The sequence below is a fragment of the Lytechinus variegatus genome, chromosome 6, assembly GCF_018143015.1.
Source record: "Lytechinus variegatus isolate NC3 chromosome 6, Lvar_3.0, whole genome shotgun sequence".
Lineage (NCBI taxonomy): Eukaryota > Metazoa > Echinodermata > Echinoidea > Temnopleuroida > Toxopneustidae > Lytechinus > Lytechinus variegatus.
In genome coordinates, this window is record NC_054745.1 from 40,908,226 (window position 1) to 40,933,751 (window position 25,526).

The 25,526-nt window shown below is 35.1% G+C and overlaps 2 protein-coding genes across 2 annotated transcripts; both read left to right on the forward strand.

Annotated features, from left to right (window-relative positions):
* On the forward strand, nucleotides 1–15,263 carry LOC121417493 (brevican core protein-like). Its single transcript, XM_041611214.1, has 5 exons — nucleotides 1–117; nucleotides 919–1,077; nucleotides 4,290–4,397; nucleotides 8,427–8,708; nucleotides 15,026–15,263. Exons 1-5 carry the CDS (start codon nucleotides 6–8, stop codon nucleotides 15,178–15,180), a joined length of 816 nt encoding a protein of 271 aa, XP_041467148.1. The 5' UTR covers nucleotides 1–5; the 3' UTR covers nucleotides 15,181–15,263.
* A 7,914-nt stretch (nucleotides 15,264–23,177) lies between these two features.
* Nucleotides 23,178–25,056, forward strand: LOC121417825. Its single transcript, XM_041611559.1, has 2 exons — nucleotides 23,178–24,366; nucleotides 24,643–25,056. Exons 1-2 carry the CDS (start codon nucleotides 23,263–23,265, stop codon nucleotides 25,054–25,056), a joined length of 1,518 nt encoding a protein of 505 aa, XP_041467493.1. The 5' UTR covers nucleotides 23,178–23,262.
* Nucleotides 25,057–25,526: the final 470 nt, after the last annotated feature.

Below are 25,526 nucleotides of genomic sequence, written 5' to 3' on the forward strand. Positions count from 1 at the left end.
CTTGAATGAAGTACCAAGCAGCTGTTCGGATTTTTCTTCTCCTTCCTCTTAAACTCAGAATGCGGGATTACTTTGTCACGGTAGCTGTATGTTACTTTTTCGTGATTCAACTTTGCGGTAAGTTTATTTTTTCCTTTTTATATGTTGTATGTTTCTGTTTGTAGTAACTCCCGTAGGAACTCGGCAGGACAGCATTTTTTTGCTGGTAAACGCCAAGCTGGCATATAACCAATTACCTATGAAACGTTTTACGTCTAGGTTAATCAGTCATAGTGGCTGACGTTATAGACGACAGATATCACTCTCTGGCCTTTTTATCAAAGTGGAGACAATGGCAGAGTTGGGATTCGAACTCACAACCTTGCGATTATGAGTCCAATGCTCTAACCACTGGACCACACGACACGTGTAAATTATGTGTAATTAACGATGTTGAGATTTATGAATATATATATATATATACATATATATAATATAGATATATATATATTTATATATATAGAACAAAGACGAATGGAGAATGAAAATAAATTAACACCGCAGGTTTTACAGTATATCACAAGGGTTAGCAATCATCCTAGAACATGTTATACGATTTGTACAATCAATCATGAAAATCAATCGTACGAATAATTACTAGCTTTTGTGTTAAGGGACCCTGACATTGATTGATGAATAAAAAAAGTCGAGATGAGCAAAATGATACCTATTTAGGCCGCAGAATAATAATTGGGAGTAGGCCTACATTGAATTCATAGGCATGTACGTCTACAAACCCAACTTGAAATATAATGGGAATGACATTAATCCGATTTTATACAGCGATTAATACATCGGTACGACTTCTCCCGTGTTTGCAGGGTATGCCCCGAGTGTGTCGGCCGTTTGAGTTTTATTTTCTCAATCTTATTGACCTAGGTGTGTACGCAGTTGGAAAATGTTCTAGCATTTCTCAAGATGTCTGTCCCTATGGAATTTCTGAGGTTGGATTCGTTCCAAAATACCTGACATGGGATCATGACGTCAGGACACCACCGGAAGCACGTGACAAAATGATGTTCTACTGTGCAAAACCAGGTGCGAAATGTTGTATTATTCATTTTATGATGAAAATAATCTTTATCAACTTCTGACCCTTACAGATCCCTGACAGAAGAAAAAATGGGTCCTTTAGATTTCTAGACATGCCCTAAAAATGCCTGGCATTACAAACAAGGTGCGATTACCGGTGACCTGATCAAAAATCTTTGACAAACATGTCCTTTTTTCTTACCTTTTCGTTTTTTTCTGCGGCCCGATGTAGGATTAAAACGTAGTAGAATTTGATGCTAATATTGAGACATGGATATCTTAAACCCCATCACACTAGAGGCGGAATGAGCCGGAATGCCGTCGGAATGAAAATTCTTGGTACATTCCTCGATATTCGAAGCGCATTCTAAAAATTCTAGTGCATTCCAGACATTCAGGTCCATTCTTGTGACCGGCCTGAATGTTTTGCTCATGTTCAAAACTTTCGAAGTGCATTCGAAGTGGAGAAATATCGAACGACATTCGAAGTGCATTCTTACTGCTCTCTGACTGCATTCTAAATGTTCTTACGACATTCTATGAGCATTCGAGGCATTTCGATCGTATTCATGGGAGAATCGAATCGCATAAAAGCACAGCTAGCTGTTGCTGCAACGTTAGTCAGCAATGAAGTCGTCGAACGACATTTTTACAAATTTAGATCAATTCGAAATTCCTCCCGAATGTGGCTCGAATTTTGAAATATTTTCATTCCGGCTGGTTCTGCTCGATTCCTGCTGATTCCGAATAAGTGTGACGGGGGTATAGTGTGCAATGTTCTAAATTATTGTACAAATACCTACATTCAAATCTGTGACTATGCTATAATCCTTATTAGTATAAAAGCAACTTTTGATAACAGTCGTAATGACGTCATTCCAATCGAACTATTGGCTAAGATTTAAAAATTATTTGGCCTTTCCTAAAAAAAAAGGTGTAAAGGCTTGCAATCATCCAAAATTGATATACATGTAGTAGTACACTGCAAAAACCCCGGTGTTGATTTAACACCAGAGAAGTATTGAAACAACGCCAGGTTGGAATCAAACCGATGCTGTTATAGAACTACTTGTGTTGTATAAAGACCTTTCTGGGGTTAGACTAATACCAAACCGGTGTTGTTTTACACTTCTATGCAATGATAATAAGAATGAACATAGTGTTTTTGCTTCTTGCATGGCAATAATAATGGGTGATAATAATGACAATGTTAAAATATTTGACAGTTTCTAGGGAGTAAATCAAAGAATAAGAATAAAGAAAGTTTGAGAAAAATCGGACAAATAATGAGAAAGTTATGAGCATTTGAATATTGCAATCACTAATGCTATGGAGATCCTCCCATTGGCAATGCGACAAGGATGTGTGATGTCACTGATGAACAACTTTCCCTTTGGTGGACTATAAAATACCCTCAAAATGTCTCTTTTTGCTTTTTCTTACGATGATACAAACTCTTTATCCATTATGTATTCTTAAAAAATATGTATTACATGCCCTCATGTAGAAAGAACACATGATCTATGGATAGATGTAATAAAAGAGGCAATTCAAGTGAAATATATACTAAAGTAATGGGGAGAGTTGTTCATCAGTGACATCACACATCTTTGTCGCATTGCCAATTTGCTATCTCCATAGCAATAGTGATCGCAATATTCAAATGCTCATAACTTTCTCATTATTTGTCCGATTTTTCTCAAACTTTTGTTGATCTGTTTCTTTGATTTTTCTGTTTTCACACAAGCTATCTTGTTCCAGTGGTTTCATTCTCCTTTAACTTACAGTTAAATGACCATTGTTAAATGTTTTGTATTGTGTCATGAGTCACCATTCTTAAAGGGGAAGTTCACCCTGAAGAAAACTTTGTTGTAAAAATAGCAGAAAAAGTAGTAAAAAATATTGGTGAAGGTTTCAGGAAAATCCGTTAAAGAGTAAGAAAGTTATTAGAGTTCAAAGTTTTGGATTTGTGACGTCATAAACGAGCAGTTGCCCCATGTATTATGTAATATAAAATGCATGAATTTCAAATTTTGTATGGTTCCTGATGACTTAATTTTGTTTTCTATTCATGATCGGGTGTGAAATGATTTTTCTATTGATATACAAAAAGTACAGTGAAAACCTTTTTAAATTTTCTGAGAAAATGACATTTCATTGATTTTTTACCATTCGCTATGTAGGAATGCTGCTCGCATATGACGTCACAAATCAAATAACTGAAATTCTAATAACTTTTTAATTATTTGATGAATTTTTCTCAAACCTTCGGCAATATTTTTTATTATTTTTTCTGCTATTTTTACCATAAACTTTTTGTCAGGGTGAACTTCCCCTTTAAGCCTACCTCTTATTTACTTACCAGTTTCCACTTCTTGCTTTCCCTTTTCTTTTGACTTACTCTATTTGCGTCCCCTCATCTTTTTCCTCTCCTTTCTCCTCTTTCATCCTAAATCTTTCATTCCCCCTCTTCATTATTGACACCATTATGATATGCCTTATGATACATTTCGTTTTCATCTGCATAAATCTGTATTGTATTTTATATTTATGCAGGGCCTATAATATTTACTTTATATTTTTAAATATAAGCAGTCGCGCATTTCAGTCATTGCCTGCTTGTGATTGTATAGTTTAATTGCAATAAAATCCAATATATATATTTAATTCAAAGTAAAATAGTTCTGACCTCAACTGATATAGTCTCTCACTAAATATACGTTGAAAAAAAACCTAACTAGTCTCGAATTATACCTTTTGGGATAACACCGAGAATAGTTAGCCTAGTTCAGTTTGTATAAAACTGAACGGTTTTTGGTCGAAATTTACTCGTTCGCATGTTTCTTTGGACCGATTCCATACATTTACGTTTACAGTCTCTTACCCGAGTGCTTGCGCAATAAAAAATGTTTTGTCAATGATAAAGTCAAAGCAGGTAGTAGTGTGTAAAACTGACAACCAACAAAAATGTTCGAGTACGAATTTAAGGTGAAAACGTTGTGTGTCATACGGGACTCAGATTTGTCCCGTACAACACGCAACATTTTCACCCCTAAAACCTCAACGGAAACATATTTTGATGGCTGTCATTATTTTATATGACTACCCAGTAGTACAACCAAACGATTTGAAGTTCCTAGTTTGTTTGGACAGCAGGTTGAAAAGTCTTGTCAAAATGGCTGATATTTCAAGCATGTACAATCGCCCTTTGTTTACAGCTTGCTATTCATCCCCTTGTTTAAATGGAGGGTCGTGCACGGAAGAACACTATGGATACATTTGTTCTTGTCAAGGAGGATATGCGGGAGAACGCTGTCAGCGCCAGGGTAAGTATAAAGGAGAGAAGGTATAAACAAATGGTATCGTGAAGTTGGAATAAATACATGCTGTTCACACATTTTAAGAAAAAAAAAGTAATCGTGAATTTGTTATACATTGCATGCGTCTTTATTATTAACTGCTTTTTTTTCTTTACAACTAACTTTTCTTCACTAGCCCCAGACAACTGAAAAATTTTGTACTTCAAAATTTGCCATTTTCACATCACCATTTGGCCTACAATACTTAAAAAAAGCACTGTTAAAGTATTAAACTGAGGGTGCCATAAATGCAATACAGCTTCCATAAAAGGGACTTTCCACTAATTAGTTAATTACGAATCAAATCTTGTCTGATCGAGTAGCCAAGCCTCATTTTTACATTATTGTCAACGACTGAGTCTCATCATTGCCGTCAACATGCGGAGGACAAGGGTGCAATTTGAAAAACAGGGGGAGCATCATCATCCTCACATGTGCACGCACCCCCCCCCCACACACACACTCACAAACACACACTCGGAAGTATGTTTATCCTCTCAATTTATCTGCTCTTTGAAAGAAAAAAAACGATCGAATTATTAAGATACCATGAAATATGCACAAATTGCATTATTTCAAGCCCCCCCCCCAAAAAAAATACAAAGAATCTCAACACCGCAGAATGAGGACACCTGTACGCCGCTCCCCCCCCCCACACACACACACCCGAACTTGCTCGGACTTAGTCACTTTGTTCTCGTCGTTAAAAGTCAAGTCGACCCCAGAAAAATGTTTATTTGAGTGAATAGAGAAAAATCAAACTACCAAAATATTGGAAGTTTTATCAAAATCGGATCTAAAATAAGAAAGTTATGACATTTTACAGATTTGCTTATGTTTCACAAAACAGTGATATGCACAACTAAAGTGAAACAGTCGATGATGTCCCTCACTCACTATTTCTTTTGTCTTTTTATTGTCTGAATTATACAATATTTCATTTTTTATTGATTTGACGATAAGGACCAACTTAAGTGAATCATATAGTATCAAACAATGCTCATTCCACATGTTCAAGGAGGAATTAATCGTTGTTTCACTTGGCAAAGAAGAGAAAAATAGAATATTCCATATTTCATATAATAAAATACAAAAGAAATAGTGAGTCGATGACGTCATCAGTCTCACCATTTGCATACCCACCAGGATGTGCATATAACTGTTTTGTGTAATCAAGCAAAACTTTGAAATGTCATAACTTTCTTATTTTACATCCGATTTTGATTATTTTTTAATGTTATACTTGTTGGATCAAATCAACATTTTTCTTAGAGGGGGGTGGACTTGTCCTTTAATGTTTCCACCCCACTTTCCAGATCCGGTTGACGCCTTTGGGTCTAATCCCGTTACCATAAACGTCCTAAAACTAATTTAGTGCAAACTATTTTAGTGGCAACTAGTTTTACGTGTAATGAGAAAGTGGTCTTCCAAACTGGTTCGTAAAACCACATCCCGATAGAGTTTCAAGATCGCATCGCCGCGTTATACTGGTTTTAGCGTGAGTGGGGACGGCAACCGTTTTTTCAGGAAGCGATCTTCGCACATTAGCGCGCTAATGTACACTCGCTGCGGTTTTAAATTTCAGTTCGCACCAACATTTCACCCCCCCCCCCTCCCTCTCCCCCAAGAGCGTTCCCTTAGCAACGCTTGACGTGAAGTGGGTTTAGAAACCCACTTTTGGGTGAACAAAATAAAATTAATGTGAACTAGTTCTAGGATTGTAATGAGAACGTTGCTTACGTTTTTGTTTTGGAAGAATCTGTCGGACGTGTCCATGCACGGCTGTAAAGATGTCTGGTCTCCAGCGATTCTCTGCAAATGATATTAACGACCGTTTTAATGGGAAATTTAATAGTAGAAAGTTCGATGCGATATAGGTCCACAAATATTGTTCGCTTTCCTCATTCAAGTGAGATAATAAATATAATCACAAGATATAATAGGACAGAATTTAGCATTATTTTTCTGTTTATCATAACGCACAGTACAATGAACTACACTTTTTTCTAGGCAGATGACATCTGAGACCCGTTTCATAAAACTTATTGTGATAACAAATTGGCAATAACAGTTAAAGGCAACTGAAATCATTCAATCTGATTGGCTGATAGTACATTTATTGTAGGGTTTGTGAATATAACAACTTTATGAAATAAGTATCTGGTGCCCATACCATACAGCGTTAATGAAGGTGATGGGTGAACTATCACTTAGGAGGCAAGCTGGATGTTGACATCTCTTTTTTTTCAATCTGAAAATGACTGGCCGAGGTTTCTTCCAAGAAAGTTATGCATTCTTCTAAACATATTTTGAGATTTTGGGCACATTTACTCAAGAGAATATAAAGTACATTATGAACTATTTTTAAAAGTGAAATTAGAAAAGAGAATTATGATTAATCTTAAGTTAAATTGTTAGGTGCGCAGACATGGGATCCCCTTCACAATCTTCTAGTTCAAGCTCAAGTTTATTTATTCAAAACAAAAACATCACATCATAATCAAAATAGATGTACATACAACGTAAATGAGTACATAAACATATATACACCAATTAGACTATAGCATATACGAATTGGTTTTAGGACCCCTTTAAAAGCAAAGCTTGTCAGTAGGGCCCTGGAATACTTATAATTATTAACATAAAAAATAGGATATACTAATCTACAAGATACAAAGGAAAGAGAAAAAAATGTATAATAAGGTTAAGATGCTAAAAATAGAATGGAAAATTAGTACAAACATATATATACACACACGCACACAACCACACATGAACATACTAAACATAGATTCTGAGTAGGTCATCAACTTAAATGCAAATGCATCAACTTAGAATACATCTTGAAGGAAAATAATCATAATCTGTCAAGAAAGTAAGTTTTGGATAATCTTTTGAACATGTAAACTATTGAAAAATTCGGACGATGATATGCGCACTCATATATTTTTTTTTACTGGGTATATATTTCTTATGGAGTTACCATAAAAAAATTCCGGTGTTTGTTCTTAACAAGACACTCCAAATATGGTTCAGAACTGTGATGTAAACAAAAACAAAATAATTAGTTTTTACAGATGCTCGAGTAGTGGCTTACACACGTCCTTCTTTACAGTTACAGGGAAGTTACCATATGCATATTAAAGGGGAAGTTCACCCTGGCAAAAAGTTCGTTGTTAAAATAGCAGGAAAAATATCAACAAATATTTCCGAAGGTTTGAGAAAAATTCATCAAAGAATTAAAAAGTTATTAGAATTTCAATTATTTTATTTATGACGTCATACGCAAGCAGCATTCCTACATTGCGAGTGGTAAAAAATTAATGAAATCTCATTTTCTCAGAAAATTGAAAATGGTTTTTACTGTACCTTTTGTATATCAATGTACAAATCATGTCACATCCGATCATGAATAGAAAACAAAATTAAGTAATCAGGAACCATACAAAATTTGAAATTCATGCATTTCATATTTCATAACATATGGGGCAGCTGCTCGTTTATGACGTCACAAATCCAAAACTTTGAATTCTAATAACTTTCTTAATCTTTAACGGATTTTTCTCAAACCTTCGGCAATACTTTTTTATTATTTTTTTCTGCTATTTTCACAACAAACTTTTCTTTAGGTTGAACTTCCCCTTTAATGGAATAGCGGAAACGGTACCCACTTGCATTCAAATTACCATTATGATAACTTTGCCATGATTCTGATTGGCTGTTGACCATCGTTACCATGGTAGTTCAAAGTTACCATAACACTTTTATGGAACGGGACCTTCCGACAGTCTCTTACCGCCAAAAAAAAATAGAATTAGGACATGTGGGATGACCATTTTGACCGTAAATTTTACTGATCAGCATTATAGTGCTAAGCTCGACCACTCTCCAACCGTTTAATGCTAACACCGTGCACTAAGAATATGCATGCATATTAAATCATGTTAAGCCTGACAAGGATTTAATTGAGTACATCTTTGTCATCTTACGTTAAAGTCTGCCCCGATGGATGGCGGTACGGAGGAACAAAGTGTTTTCTGATCTTGGACAAGCTCCTGAACTGGTATTCCTCTCTGAATTACTGTCATGATCTCGGTGGGGTAACCCTGGCGAACGGCGACGTTGTTGAAACGTCTCTTGTCGTCGTGGAGAGCCATGAAGAGTATGAATTTCTCAAGCATTACATAGGACCTACAGGCAAGATATGGCTGAACTGTGACGCATATGGAACCACGTGTGTTTGCTTCACTGAGCAGGAAAGAATCGTTGAATTCGAACGTAAGTAGCAACATAACAAGCATCGCTATGGGGAGGGGAGCAGTGGCGTCACCAAGGAGGGATTGACCATCAGTAAAGATCCCCCCTCCTCCCTCCAGAAGTTTTGAAAACTGAAAAAAAAAATATTGTAAATGCTGTAATAAGCATCCTACTCAAGGTGCAAAGTTAAATATTAGTCACTAACGTAAATCTGTTAGGACTATACATAAAATTCAATTATTGGCTCACGCTTCGCGATCGCAGTGGCTGTTGATCGAGAAAGTTAAGCAATCGGTAAAATAAGATAACATGAGGTAAAACAATCCAGTGTTCAATTCAATATGCACACATTATTCTTCTCACGATTCGAGTTTTCATTCATGATTTGTTTTAGCGAGATACGCATCTTGTGTGTTCATTATTTGAAAAGAAAATGCTTGTAACAAACAGATTCACGTCGTGTTACACGCTAGCATCAATTGCTAATAGATACCCATCCTGTTTGGTTACAAAAAGTGCACAAGGTAGGCTCTCTATCATCATAACTTGTCGCATACTCCGATCATGGAACCTACACAGCAAAAACTGTGGTGTTAACCGGTGTACATAGAGGACCACACCAGTTATTTTACACCGGTGTTAAATTGGTGGTGTTAGTTTTACACCTATAGGTGTTATTACAACACCTATGGTTGTTACATTTTTTTCATTTCATTTCATTCGTTTATTTCCATTTTCAACAATTACAGTTTCTTCTGTACATGTTGACATATATAAATAACAAAACATATTTCAATTATTCCTGTACAGAAAATTATATTCAAGATTATTACAAATCAGGTTGAAAATGGAGGAGGCTGCTAAAAAGCGGAGCTTGTAGAGTGCAGCCTCCTAATAAATATTCTTGCAGTTGTTTAGCATATAAAAAAAATAAGGTACCAACTTGAGCATGACCAGTTGAATTAAAAAGAAAAATTGGAAATAAAAATAGAAAAGGAAATAAGAAAAAAAGAGATTAAAGGTCTCCAGAATCCAGCCCCAGCACTCACAGACGGACCTCGCCGATCAATAGGAAAACGAAAGAGATGTATAAGTGTACGTGACATAATAAACATGTTTGATTAAAAAAATACCAGAGCTTGAGTGATGAAGAGTTAAATTCAATGGTTATCTTGAAGAAATTTTTTGAACTTATATTTGAAAGAATTAAGGCTTGGAGATTCTTTGATGTTACTATTGATAGTTCCCCAGAGTCTAGGGCCTTCAAAAGTAAAAATTGATTTTGCAAGGATGGTGCGGGGTAGTGGTAAATGAAATTCATCGGATTGACGTGTGGGATATTTGTGAAGGGTTTTGTTTTTGTTAAATGAAAAATTAAATATGGGTGGTAACATATTATTGTTTAACTGATACATGAATTGACCTAAATTATATTGGTACAGTGTTTTTATTTTTAGAATGTTATTGTTTAAAAACAACTCATCTGTGTGAGATCTCCAGGACAAGTTGAAAATAACACGCAATGCCTTCTTTTGTAAAAGCAATATTCTATCTAGGTAGGTTGAGTGTGTGTTTCCCCAAACAATTGCTCCATAATTTAGATATGGTAAAATTAATGTTGAATAAAGCATTTTTAGGGAGGAAGTTGGAAGAAAAAACTTAACTTTGTTGATAACACCAATATTGCGTGAAATTGTGCGACATATAGAGTCAATATGCGATTTCCAAGATAATTTGTTGTCTATTATGAGGCCTAAAAATTTAGTTGTAGTAACAACTTCAATGTCTACATTGTCTAATTTGATATTAAATGGCAATTGTTCTAAAGAATTGCTAAAAAGCATGCATTTCGTTTTTTGAACATTTATTGACAATTTGTTAGCCTTAATCCATTGTACCAATTTATCCAGTTCAGTGTTCAGTACATTAATTAAAATATTGGGGTTAGGATGAGAGTAGAGTACATTTGAATCATCTGCAAAAAGGACATAAGATAATATTTCAGAGGAGTTCTGGATGTCATTTATATAGATAATAAATAAAAGAGGGCCCAGGAGGCTACCTTGGGGAACACCCCAGTTAACATTTTGTAGAGAAGAATTTTGTTCATTTATGCTTACGAATTGTTTGCGATTTACAAGGTAGTTTCTGAACCACTCCAAGGCCTTCCCACGAACTCCATAATTTTCAAGTTTGTAGAGCAGTATCTCATGATTTATGGTGTCGAAGGCCTTGGAGAGGTCCAGAAAAACACCTATTGTATGTTCAAAGTTGTCAATAGCTTTTGTGATTTTGTCAATAAATGAGAGAGTGGCATGAGATGTACTATGTTTTTGTCGAAATCCAAATTGAAAATCGGAAATTATATCATATTTATTCAAAAATTTTAATAATCTTGTGTAGATTACCTTTTCCATAACTTTTGACAAAGTAGGTAATAAGGCTATTGGTCTATAGTTACATACATTAATCTTTTCTCCTTTTTTGTGCACTGGTATTATTTTTGATATTTTCATACTGTCAGGCACTACGCCATTACTTAAAGAAAGGTTGAATATGTATACTAATGGGTCAACAATGTATTCTATAACATTTTTTAATAAAATATTGTCAATACCATCGTGACCACAGCTTTTTTTGTTTTTTAAGTTGTTCACCATATCTATTATTTCATTTCTATGTACAGGTACTAAAAATAAAGAATTTGGATTTGGTTGGTGAATGAAATCCGTATATTTCTTTTGGGTTAAAGGTATATTATCTGCAAGACTTTTTCCAATTTGTGTGAAGTATTGATTGAATATATCAGCTATACGAAAAGAATCGTGTATTTCAACATTATTGTGCTTTATTGTTTTTATGCGTTCTTTTGTGCTTTGTTTATTTATGGCAGTGTTTATTGTTTTCCATGTTTTATTGATGTCGTGTTTGAAACGAATTAATTGATTTGTGAAATATTTTCGTTTTTCACTCCGCAATAGTTTAGTGAGGGTATTTTTATATGTAGTATATTTACGATGTGACTTTTCTGAGCGACTGATTTTATCAGCATAGTACAAGTTATTTTTGCGATTTATTGATCGTAGTATTGATTTCGATATCCATGGAAGTCTTGGACTCTTTTTATAATTATTACATTTACTAACCAATGGTACATGTCTATCTAAATGTGAAGTAAAAATTTTCATAAATATATTATATGCTGCATTAGTATCTTGAGAACTGAACACCTCAGACCAATCCGCGTCTTCAAGACCATCTTTCAAGCTCTGTAAATTATTTGGTGTTAGTCGTCGGAATTTATGTTGCTGGGTATCTTTTTTTGCTAACCTAAAGGGAGTTCTTGAAAATATCGGGAAGTGGTCAGAGATATCAGATAAAATTATTCCAGACTCGGGTAAAGGAGAGACATTACTAAAAATATTATCAATAAGGGTTGCAGATTGGTTAGTAACCCGAGTGGGTTTTGTTATCAATGGTAAAAATGATGATGTAAGCATGATATCCAAAAATTCATGCGATCTATTGTGGTTAGATTTAGATATGTCTATATTAAAGTCACCTACCACATAACAGTCTTTATTATAAAAAACCGGATTTTGTAGAAACTCTTGCAAGTATTCAAAAAAATAATTTGTGTTGGAGTTAGGAGGTCTATAAAATACTGCAATCAGTATGTTTTTAGAGTTAGGTACCCGAATTTCAATGATAAGAGACTCTACAATTTCATTCATACAACTAAGATCATTGTGAGTAAAATATTCTAGCTGTTCATTGATATAGATACCTACCCCTCCTCCCCGTCTATTACCCCTATGGTTGTCTACAAACGTATAACCAGAAAGTGAATATAAACCATCAGATTCCTGAGATAACCATGTCTCAGTTAGCGCGATTATGGACATTTTATTATGTGAAGATGAATCGGATAAAAGGCGTAAATTGTCGAAATTAGAGCTCAAACTCCTTATATTCATGTGCATTATTGAAAGTGTATGTGTAGATTTATCAAGTGAATTAAATTGATTTATTGTAAAGTAATTTGAACTTGGATAATTATTGTCGTTAATTTCATTTAAATCAGTAGCTAAATTCATCTCCATTGATACGAGATTTTCAAACGAAGAATTGCAGTTAGTATCTTGGGTTTCGTTGTTCGGCCTAAACAAATTGAAAAACTCATCATCATTCAACGCTGAAAAGGGGAAATTTTCAATCACTGGGAATTGAAAGAGAAAAACACGAAATGCAAAAAATTCGTTTCCTGTAGAGATCGACGAGACCGCGTGATCGTGTCAGCAAGGCAAAGACCTGGAGAGAATAATAATTAGATAAAGAAAAACTGGTTATACACATTCCTATGAAGAAAAGGAACACAAACACATGAGAAGTCATCAGATAATCATTGGCAATTGTATTATACGATGTCAATTGCATTGTAAATATTTTGTACTAAAATAAGCATAAAAGGGTTGGGTGAGCTCCCGTGAATAAAACAAGCTGGGAAGCCTCCCCTGTATAGAATAGGATAAGGGATAACACAAATTCAAATTATTCAGGGCATGCTTCCCCGAAAACTGAATGAAGGTGGAAAGGCATTCGAATGTAGTTATGGTGTTCGTACATTTAAATATAACTTGAACTCTTACACCTGGTATAACAATTTGTTTGCCTTGTTCGAAATACCGTTGAATTAATGAATAAAAAGAATAATCATCTGAGATCCAGACTATGTTCACACTGTACATTAATCATTGTTGATTTGTCAAAAACATTAATTTTACTAAAGCTATCTGTTTTTTTTAGGTAGAATGGTTGCTGCTTTTACAAAAAAATATGTCTTCTATACGTCCTCAGTGAACAGAATAAACCTACATGACAATTACAAAGTTCTTTCCTCTTTTTACCTTACAGAGCAATGTACACTTATGATTATGATTAATAATTATTTGTTTTCCTTCTTTTTTCTTATTCTCCAAAACAAAAAAAAGTCTTTATAAATAATGGACAAGCATGGCGTGTACGCAAAGGTTAAAACAAGATAGTCATTGAATCCAAAATTTCAAAATAACTCCAATATGAGCAGTTTACAGGATAATTTAGGATTCATCAAAATCACAGGGTTTTTTTTTTAATATAAGATATTCCTTTTTTTTTTACTCCGAAACGAACCGAGAGATTTTATTTTAAGTCCACCGGCAAAATGTTAATCTTGTTTATGTGTATACATTTCCGGAGAAATGAATAAAAGGAATATTTTACTGAGATCTAGGTCATGTTCACATTTACACTCTTTGGTGTTATGTTCAATCTCTAGGGTGTTATTTTGACACCTCAGGGTGTGGTCCTCTTTTAACACCAACTGGTGTCAGTTTTAACACCACAGTTTTTTTTACAGTGTATAGGCCTTTTCTCATACTCCAATAATCTTGTTTATTATAGGGGGGTGTACTAAAGTTTTTGATGGTTGAATGCACTGACGAATAGATAGGGGTCATGGACTCCCAAAAATTTCCAGGACCAACAGAAAGGCGAAAAGAGGAAAACAGAAGGGATGCGGATTCAAATATTACATTTTGAATATTACGTAAAATCTCTTACAAAGACAAGTCCACCCCAACAAAAAAGTTGATTTTAATGAAAAAAAGAGATAACAATCGAACACGCATAACACTGAAAAATTCATCAAAATTGGATGTAAAATATATATAAAAAAAAAGTTATGACGTTTTAAATTTTCGCTTAATTTCACAAAACATTAATATATACATCCTGGTCGGTATGCAAATGAGGAGACTGATGACGCCATCCACTTAGTATTTGTTTTGTTACAGTATTTTTGTATTATATGAAATATTATAATTAACTCCTCATTGTCAAGTAAAACAACGATTAATTTCTTCTTGAACATGTGGAATTAGCATTGTTTAATACTATATTATTCAGTCAAGTTGGTCCTCACTGTCAAATCTGATAAAAAAGAAATATTGTATAATTCAAACAATAAAAATCAAAAGAAAGTTTGAGTGATGGGCATCAGCGACTCAGCATGTCACTGAGTTGTGCATTGTTCACTTTTTTTTCGAAAAATAAGCGAAACTTTAAAAAGCCATGGCATAACTTTATGAAATTGTCAGCACTATGCTAATTTGACTTTTCTCTATTTATTATAATCAACAGTTTAATTCTGGGGTAGACTTGACCGTTAAATTTCTGTGTTAAAAAGGACATCAGCAGATTCGCTCGCTCGCTTCTCTCGCTCGTAGCTCCTTCGAACTTTCAATATTTCTGACTCATACCGCGACTGGTGGAATGTCCTTATTTTTTTCTTTCGACAGATTGGTGTCATGATTCAGAGTTCTACTTCAATTCCTCATCCAACACTAGTGACGATTGTGTGTACGCAAGGATGCACGATGGCTCGTGGTTGATGCAGCCATGTAGGACGTCATGTTTAGGTTCCCATACCGTGTGCCAAGCCCGCATAGCCTAGCCAACGTATCTGCCAAGAAGTTCAAAATTTATTAGAGGCGTTTACATGTTCCCGGACAAGGGTGGAATCAGCATAGGCGGCGAAAGCGGGGGGGACGGGGGGACAGGTCCCCCCTAAACTTGAGGTAGGGGGAAGCCCCCCCATCCCTAAATTTTTAGTTGATGACCTTTTTTTTTTTACTTGTCAAATTTTTTTTACATGTGTCCATCACAAAATTTCAGGTGGACCCCCCTTAAATTTTTTGGCTTCCGCCGCCAATGGGAATCAGGGGATCGTGACTCAAAGTTTAAAGGTCAATTCCACCCCATAAAATATTGATTTTAATCAAAAGAGAAAAATCAAACAAGCATAACGCTTAAAATTTCATCTCATCTGGATGTAAAATAAGAAAATTACAACAATTTAAAGTTTCACTTTTTTCCCAAAACATTTATATGCACAACTCAGGGACATGCAAAATTCGATGATGTTCCTCACTCACTGTTTCTTTTGTTTTTTATCGTTTGAATGATTCAATATTTTCATCTAGTACGATACAAAATAAAAAGTGAGTGAGTGATGTCATCAGTCCCCTCATTTGCATACCAATCAGGGTTTGAATATAACTGTTTTGTAAAATTAAGCAAACTTAAAATTTCATAACCTTCTTATTTTACATCTGATTTTTATGAAAATTTCAATGTTATGCTTGTTGAATTTTTCTTCTTTTATTCAAATCAACTTTTGTTGGGGTGGACTTGTCATCATCGTAGAACATTTTATACGATTGATTGCATTGACTACAATGGATAATCAATCGTAAAAATCAAGCGTACAATTAATCGCTAACCTTTGTGTTACTTACGTGGAGCGTTGTGGCCCAGTGGATTAGTCTTCGGACTTTGAAACAGAGGGTCGTGGGTTCGAATCCCAGCCATGGCGTAATTTCCTTCAGCAAGAAACTGATCCATAATGTGCTGCACTCAACCCAGGTGAGGTAAATGGGTACCGGTAGGAAGTAATTCCTTAAAAAGCTGTGTGCGCTATGAACGCCTAGCTGAGCCGGGTACTATAGGAGCGCCTTGAGCACCTAACAAGGTGGATATGTGCGCAATATAAATATCCTATATTATTATTACGGGACCCTGGAAATCGATTTTTTTTTAATCCCCATTCTCCAATCTATTTTGGCGTTTAGTTATTTGGGTCTAAAGACATGAATATTTCATCAACTCTCGCGGTTCAGATCGCTTTTTTATAGCTTGCCACTTTGTCAGCAAAATCACGATGATTTGCTGATTGTGTGTTAAAGTGATTGGTTAACATTTGTTTGACTTTTAAAAAATCTGAGCTAGAAGGTCACACTTGTCACCTGTGTCTAGGATATGTTACAAAACTGAAGCCCAGAAAAAATTGCGTTCGAAAATAATTATTTAGTGCTTCAAAAATTGAAATATAAAGTGACCGGAAACACCATCTTAATTTCATCCCATACCCTTATGTGTACTATTTAGGCGTCTATAAGACGCCTATTTACAAAAATCGGGGTTTGCCTTGTAGTTTTAGCTTTTCATTCTCAATAATGGTTGTTTTCAAGGTTTATTAGTTCCGATACATGCACTGGTACACATGTTTCATCTTGGTTTGAGAATTTTTTTAAATCGGCTGCTCACAAAGTTAAACAATACCTTTAATTTTTGTTCGATATCTCCCGATATACTTCACATTATTATTAACCATTATTGCCTATCGATGCGTAATACAAGTACATGGCAAGTGGGTTTCTTCATCTTCATTAAGTTTCAGTTATCATGAATTAAAAGTATCATTATCATTAAGTTTCCTGAAAGTATCATGTCAAGTCAGGTCATGTTAGTCATGTTAGTTAATATTTTAAGAATCATTTATGCATTTATTCATTAAGTTATTTGATTATTTATTCATTCATTTCAAATCGTTCATAGGGCCCTGTTAATTATCATGTCATGTAAGTTTCCTAAGTATCATCATGTAAGTTTCTTAATTATCATGTCATGTAAGTTTCCTAAGTATCATAATGTAAGTTTCTTAATTATCATGTCATGTAAGTTTCCTAAGTATCATCATGTAAGTTTCTCAATTATCATGTCATGTAAGTTTCCTAAGTATCATCATGTAAGTTTCTTAAATATCTTGTCATGTAAGCTTCTTAAATATCTTGTCATTTAAGTTTCTTAATTATCATGTCATGTAAGTTTCCTAAGTATCATCATGTAAGTTTCTTAATTATCATGTCATGTAAGTTTCCTAAGTATCATCATGTAAGTTTCTTAAATATCTTGTCATGTAAGTTTCTTAATTATCATGTCATGTAAGTTTCCTAAGTATTATCATGTAAGTTTCTTAAATATCTTGTCATGTAAGTTTCCTAAGTATCATCATGTAAGTTTCTTAATTATCATGTCATGTAAGTTTCCTAAGTATCATCATGTAAGTTTCTTAAATATCTTGTCATGTAAGTTTCTTAAATATTTTGTCAGGTAAGTTTCTTAATTATCATGTCATGTAAGTTTCCTAAGTATCATCATGTAAGTTTCTTAAATATTATATCATATAAGTTTCTTATTTATCACGACTTATAAGATACCTAAGTATCATCATGTAAGTTTCTTAAATATCTTGTCATGTAAGCTTCTTAATTATTTTGTCAGGTAAGTTTCTTAAATATCATGTCATGTAAGTTTCTTAAATATAATATCATGTAAGTTTCAAATATTATTAATTTGAATATTAAACAGTACAAAACCCTTCAAAGCTTTAAAAGACACTCAAAAATATTATATTTAATGCAGAAAGTCTAATAGTAATACTAGATATAGATACAATTGCATACATATTTTGTTTGTTTGTTCTGTATTTCCTGACTGCATTTGTGTTTTTTTCATTGTGTTGTTTTGTATTAATTTTAGGATCACTAATTATAAGTTACTTTTCAGCGATCCTTCCACTATTCTTGAATATACTCAGTTGTGCGATAATGTATTTTATTGAAATATTTGTAATTCTTGATTTGTATGTTTTTTAACGAAGATTGTGGTAAATAAAGTTACAATTTCAATCATGTCATGTAAATTTTTTAAGTATCATGTCATGTAAGTTTCCTAAATATATCATGTCATGTAAGTTTCCTAAGTATATCATGTCATGTAAGTTTCCTAAGTATATCATGTCATGTAAGTTTCTTAAATATCAAGATGTCGTTTTATAAAGCTGTTCGTAAATTAAAGAGCGACTTTAAGAACGACTGGTGAGCCCTTCTTATATGCGCTAAACCATTGCCAATTCAATATACCATTTACCACAAGAAAGGATCACCAGTCGCTCTTAAAATCGCTCTTAAATTACGAACAGCTTTATGAAACACCCACCGGGTCATGTAAGTTTCCTAAGTATATCATGTCTGTAGGTTTCCTAAGTATATCATGTCATGTAAGTTTCCTAAGTATATCATGTCATGTAAGTTTCCTAAGTATATCATATCGTGTAAGTTTATTAAGTATCATGTCAAGCAAGTTTCTTAAGTCTCATGTCATGTAAGTTTCTTAAGTCTCATGTCGTGTGAGTTACTTAAGTGTTACAATATCTCCCGGGGGGCCACTTACATTGACGAGTGGATACCATGCGCGACCAAAAAAACACGTAAAAAGGATGTCTTTTTCACGATAGGGCACGTTACGTACGTAACGTGATGAGGGTGTCAAAAACACAAAAATAATAAAAAAAGGGTATCTATTTCACAAAGAAAATTACGTGTTTAGGGTCGAATTTGCGGGGATGATAAAACAAAATTAAAATGTTTTATAAAGGATGTCCTTTTTGCCCCAACACTTCGTGTTTAGAGTCCGATTTGCGCGAGGTGTAGAAGGTGGGGTCATACTAAACCAAATAAGGTAAGGCCGACGACCGAAGGACCAGTAACAATAAAACATTCCTGTACTTGTTTAGGGGTTCATTTCAGGGAATATTTGCCAAGAATATCGTTTTGTTTCCAATACTTGTTAAGGGTAGGGTTTCACACGCTAATACTTGTTAAGGGGTGCATTTTCAGAATATGGAAATTACGTGTTTGGGGTGCTTGTCGAGACCCCTTGGTCGCGCATGGTATCCACTCGTGAATGGAAGTGCCCCCCCCCCCGGGCAATATCTTCATGTTTATGAGATTTGAGGGGCATGTAATGATCCTGCCAAAGATGGCGCCACAAAAACGTTTAGTACTTATTTAGTACTATTCTTAATACTATGGATGTATTGGTTGCTTCATTTTTTTTCCTGTTTTGTTTTGTTTATTTGTTCAAATACAGATGCAGTTGCACCAGAGCAGGATGTTTCGTTTATGGGTGAACGTGTGTAGATGGATGTGTGAGTTTTGTGACGTGGAGGGGGGCGGAGTTGTGGTTGTTGGTGAGTTTTGAAGTGAGCTTGTGTGAGTGTCTGGGGAGAGAGATGAGGGGGGGGGGGGCGTGGGGTAAGGTTATGAGTGTGTAGGGACGTTTTTAGGGTAATAACCTTCCTCTAATTAATCTTTAAAATGTTCAATTTTTGGTGTGTGTGTCTTGTACAATTATGTGCAAAAAGATTATTTCTATTCTGTCCAGGATAAAAAGTCACCTTTTACAATTTTTTTTATTATTTATTTTTGTCGATTGATTTTTTTTCTTCTCTCGCTTCTCGCTCGCATATTGCTGATTTAGATCTGCCAATCCTGTTGAAAAGTACAAAAAGCTGCTTAGAACGTCCCGCCTTTAAAGGGATGGTCTGGACTGAAAGTATTTATATCTTAATACATGGAGTAGAATTCACTAAGCAAAATACCGAAAATTTCATCAAAATCGGATAACAAATTTATTGAATTCTAAAGTTTAGCAATATTTTGTGAAAACGGTTGTCATGAATATTCATTAGGTGGGCTGATGCTGTCACATTCCCACTTGTTCTTTTTTTATCATATGAAATTAGGTTTATTCAAATCTTTTCCTCCAAGAACAAGAAAATTGGACTGACAACTGATTTAGTGCATTAGATATTTATTGCTGTAACTTGTTTCATTATAAGGGAGACATATTACTCACGCAAGTATGAAATGATGAAAAATTTATAAATTTCTGTAATAACATAAGAAAACGGAAATTGGGAAATGACTTCATCAGCCCACCTAATGAATATTCATGACGAGTATTTTCACAAAATATTGCTAAACTTTAACCGTCAATAACTTAATTATTTGTTTTCCGATTTTGATGAAACTTTCGGGATTTTTTTCAGAGAATTCTACCCTATGTATTAAGATATAAATATTTTCAGCCCGGACAATCCCTTTGAGCTAATTGCCAGAAAATTTAGCTTGCGCTCATACAGAGGCCATATTTGTGCATTATTCATAATTTGCTTAAATAAGCTGTCCATTTTTTTTTTGGTCGAAATATGCCCTATGTCAGTCACCTCTTGATTTTTTTGCAGGATTTTCTGCATTAATTGGAATAATATACAAAACAAATTTACAATGCTTGAGACACAATCATAATATAGCACAAAGTACATAACCAAGTGACTATCTTATATGTAGTGACTGGAGAAAGACATGAATACAATATATTTAAAAATATATATTTAATGAGTAAAATGCAGAGGCAAACTATATAAGCAAATATATGCTTGAATCATAGCAGCTGGGATCGTTTAGTTAGATACTCATCCTGATCATATATGGTACCAAAACAAATGCAGAAAAAGGGATCAGCTCGTGTATTATTACAAGGTTGGTGAGATAATATATTCTCCTCATGAACCACCGCAAACCATTTTAAACATGCACCTTTTCAGGTCAGTAGGCCTACATTACAAATTTTAGCTCGCGCTTTAAGTAGCTTGCATCTGAGAATATCATGTGGCCCTGTGGATTAGTCTCCAGACTTTGAAACAGAGGGTAGTGGGTTCGAATCCCAGCCGTGGCGTAATTTCCTTCAGCAAGAAATGTATCCACATATTGTGCAGCAATCAACCCAGGTGAGGTGAATGGCTGCGGGACCAAAGCCAGGGTAATAATATCCAAGTGAGTTAAGCGCATATGTGCTATACAAGAACTGACTACACTCTTAAAATTGACTAGACCAGTAGTCAGCTGGGTGCAATTAACTGATATGGCAATCACTGATAGTCACATTTCTGACATATATTCTAGTCAGAAATAACTCTGTTCTAGTAAAATACGACTAGAAAATCGTCAAATATGACTAGAATAATAGTTGCACCCAGCTGACCTACTAGTTATTTTTGACTGACTTGTTTTTAGAGTGTATTATTATTATTATTATGTTCGTAAGAAGGTGAAAAAAAGTAGTTTGAACCTTAGCTTAGATATGGGCCCAGATTAAAAAAAAACGATCTTGAAACCATGACGTGGGACTCACATACTTGAACCCATCTATGGTTATCTATCCCTTAATATGGTACCTAGATGGTCTTCATGGGGCCAATCATGATGATGCATGTTCCATGGCACGCATGTAACCCGCATAAACCCGGGGCCGATTGCTCGAAAGGGTCTTTGCAAGGACCGTCTTTCGTGTCGCCCATCTTTTATGATGCGCCATGTGAAAAGCATTTTAAATAAACTACCTGCAAACATGTTTTCTTCATCCGGTGAAGTAAACAAAATATTTGTATATGATATGATGTGATATATCATGAAATCGTATACAAATTGATGTAGATACTAGCTATTGAATTTTATTTGTTTATCATACATTTCAGAAATACCCCGCACACAGCTTAACATAAAAGATGGGCGACACGAAAGATGGTCCATGCAAAGACCCTTTCGTGTAATCGGCCCCTGGTATCCATGGGCCAAATATTTTTTTTGCTACCTGTATATACCTGCTGATATCCGAACTGTAGAGGAATTGATACGAGAGAGAGAGAGGGAGCATGTCGATTGAACCCATGATTTGGGGTTCAAAATTGAACCCTGCGGTTGGGGTTCATTTTTGCAACCTGCGTGTTCAAAACTGCACCCATAGGGGTTTAATTTAAATTTAGAGGTGCAGTTTTTAACCCGCAGGGTGCAAAAATGAACACCAAACAGCATGGATTGATTTTTGAACCCCAAATTAGGGGTTACATTTTTTAACCCATAGGGTGCTGATTTTGCATCAACCTTTTGGGGTTCAATTTTGAACCTTTATTTTTTAGTGTGTGAGTTCATTGTATCTTTACAACTTAATAAAGAACAATTAAATATCTTATATTAAAAAAATGCATGCATTTGTTTTTTGGGTGGAATAAATCTGTTTCAACTTGAAAGCAGCTGAACAATTATTAAAATAGATCATGAACATGACAGTTAAGTATTGAACTATTATCAGTTTATTCTGTCCTGTAAAGTACCAAGAGGGAAAAGGAGTTTTTTGAAGTATAACTTGTATATTTGAAAACAAATATGCGTGCATTTTGGATGATTAATTATTTCAACTTGACAACTTTAAATAATTATTGACGACATTATTTCATTAAATTGTTATTTTCTTCAATTAAATTATGACAGCAAAGATCGTACATACTATATGAACGGTGAAATTAGCTTTAGGTTATCATGATTACATCAATCAAAGTCATCTTTCTTGATTGACATTATAACTTTTCTACACATGTTCTTCGGCTATCTTAAATACTTTATCCCCTGAAAGACTTAACAAAGCAAACAATAGCTTTTGAATCACACTTACATGGCGACATATCAAAGACGCTTATTTACAAAGGCCAGGATGGTTTAATCATGGAGCTAACAGAGATGGTTTAATGACTTTTTTATTGCGTGACAACAGTAATGCTCGAACAATAAGCCTGTGATGAGAAAAAAGTAATGACAATGGGAAAGTAAAGTATAACCATGGAGCTAACTGTTAATAGCTCTATGGTATAACGTGTAACAGTGAAATTGACATGAATTATATCAGTATTACTTGATAATTCGTCACGCTTGGAAGCTATATTTTCGTCACGGTCGTTTCCTATTTTTTCGGAATTCAAGTTATTTTTTTCGCTAGGTCTGTACCAAGTACTATCATGTCTCGTATGACAACTGTCTCTAAACAAAATGCACAGACTTGGGCAAATCTACTTTCTAGATTAATGTCGTCTCCCTTTGACTATTCTCATCTGTTTCCAGAGCGTGTTCGGAACTTTTTTAAAGATCACGCACTCGCGATCAGTACTTGCGAAGGTTATTTAGTGGACAGTGTTCTGGCAACTTCAGCATATCTCATCTCTGAGAAGTCATCCATCGAATACAATGGAATGTCTACAAAGGCCAACATCTACTTGCTCTTCGTAGGACCCCCCTCAACTGGAAAGTCGCAAGCCATACAAGTTAGAACAACGGATCCTCTTCATGCAATAGATACGGCACGAGACAACGCTATATCTCTTTCCATTGGGAAGTCAACTTCCGCCGGACTGTTTTCGAGACTTGCTGAACATGCTGAAGGAGATGGGATGATGGTATCTAGCGAGATACATGATATTCTTCTCAAAATGGCCAAGAATGATGGAGAAAACGCAAGTGGGGACGTTGCAACTTTGTGCCATTTGTTTAGTGGCGAGAAAGTGTCGACGACGTACGCTACCCAAAACAAGAAGGAAATAGAGTCTGGGCGTGCTTTCTCCATTTTAGGTGCCACCCAACCCGGACCAGCCGCACATCTCCTCACAGCTCTTGACACTGGAAACGGGATGATTGAGCGACTACTGATTCATTTCCCAGACTGCTTGCGGCCCTTCCCCAAGGATACAAGACAAGCACGCCGGCGTCTACTGGAGTCAGGGTCGCCAAGTATCACACATGTCCTACAGGTGGTTGAAAATCTTCACGAAAAGGGAGTAAAATATTCCTTTTCAGAAGATTGCGAGGAGGAACTAGACAAACAAAATGAACTGTACATCGAGGCGATTAACCAAGCCATAGTCGACGGAATTTCTCCACCTCAGACGAAAAAGATTGATCTTCTAATTCGACTTGCGGCACCCATTCACGTCCTCAACTCTGTTGTAGAAGACCTGCTGATGGGACGTCAACCAGATGCACCAAACCAACTAATTGGACTGGAGAGTCTAGTGGCAGCCCAAAAGCTGTTGGAACATGTGGAAGGACAGAAAGAGACTTTCTTAACCGTAAGTATATCAATAATTTTTTTAATATTCAATCCCAAAAATGTAAAGAAAGTGCATGTTATATTAATGATTAATTATTTAGTTTTATGTATTTTTTTTCATTTTGTCTCTGAAGAGAAGAAATTATTTTGTATTACTCCATTTGTATTTTAATCCTAGAAGAAAATATAGATGTAGTTTTATTTACTTCGAAATGCTAGTTTATCCAATATTTAATAATGTTAATTATTGCATAAAACCTGTACCTTATCATTTTTTTTTCAATTAATTTTGCAGGAACTTCGAGATATGACAACCCAAGTGACCACTCCAGTGAAGGATCAACCAACACCAATCACTGTGGCCGCTGCCGTCGTCAGGACTCCGGGAAGTGTGTTGACGTACCGGTCTTTCAAGTCAACTTGCGTGAAGTCGATGAGGAGCGTAAGCAGTGTGGAGTTTTCTAGGGCTCTCAATGATCTGAAAGATGTTGGAGAGGCGTCTTCCATCCGCAGTGGAGCTAACAGCAGGACCTCAGTTGTGTTTGTGAAAAAGGACCCCGATATGATCGACTGGGACTCCTTCGGTATTGTTAGTCGAGAGATATACACCGCAGCCTACCTAAAGAATGTGCCTAGCTGTGTCTCAAAGAACATGAGGAATGCACTTATCCAAAGCGGAAAATGTAATGACATGATTTTGAGCGAGTAATTTTGGACTCATATGGAACAGTGGAACTCCTGAACTTGTACCATTCTGCAGTGTTTATATACGCGTTATCATTATTTGTTTGCTTTTACCATACTGTGTTTGAAGTTGACAGGAATTCTTTAAAATTCTTTAGACTCTGTTATATTAAAGTGGAGTAAGCAACAACAACACCAAGAGGTATTTAAAACTGAAAGGAACAGATAAATTTTCTCTTGCCTATGGACAATAATAGAATTTTATACTCAGTGTCTTTCTGAAAAGTTTTGAGGGAACTGCTCGTATAATATGTTATGAAACATAGACAAGTCATGAACCACATGTTAAGGAAGCAATTTCGAAGTGGATGGATCAATGGATCTTGATATTGGACTCTCTTACCTGTAATGACACAATTTAATGACACAATTTGCATTATGTTATTTGATACTAAGTGGTGCTCTTTAAAATGTGAAATATAATGTAGTTTATCA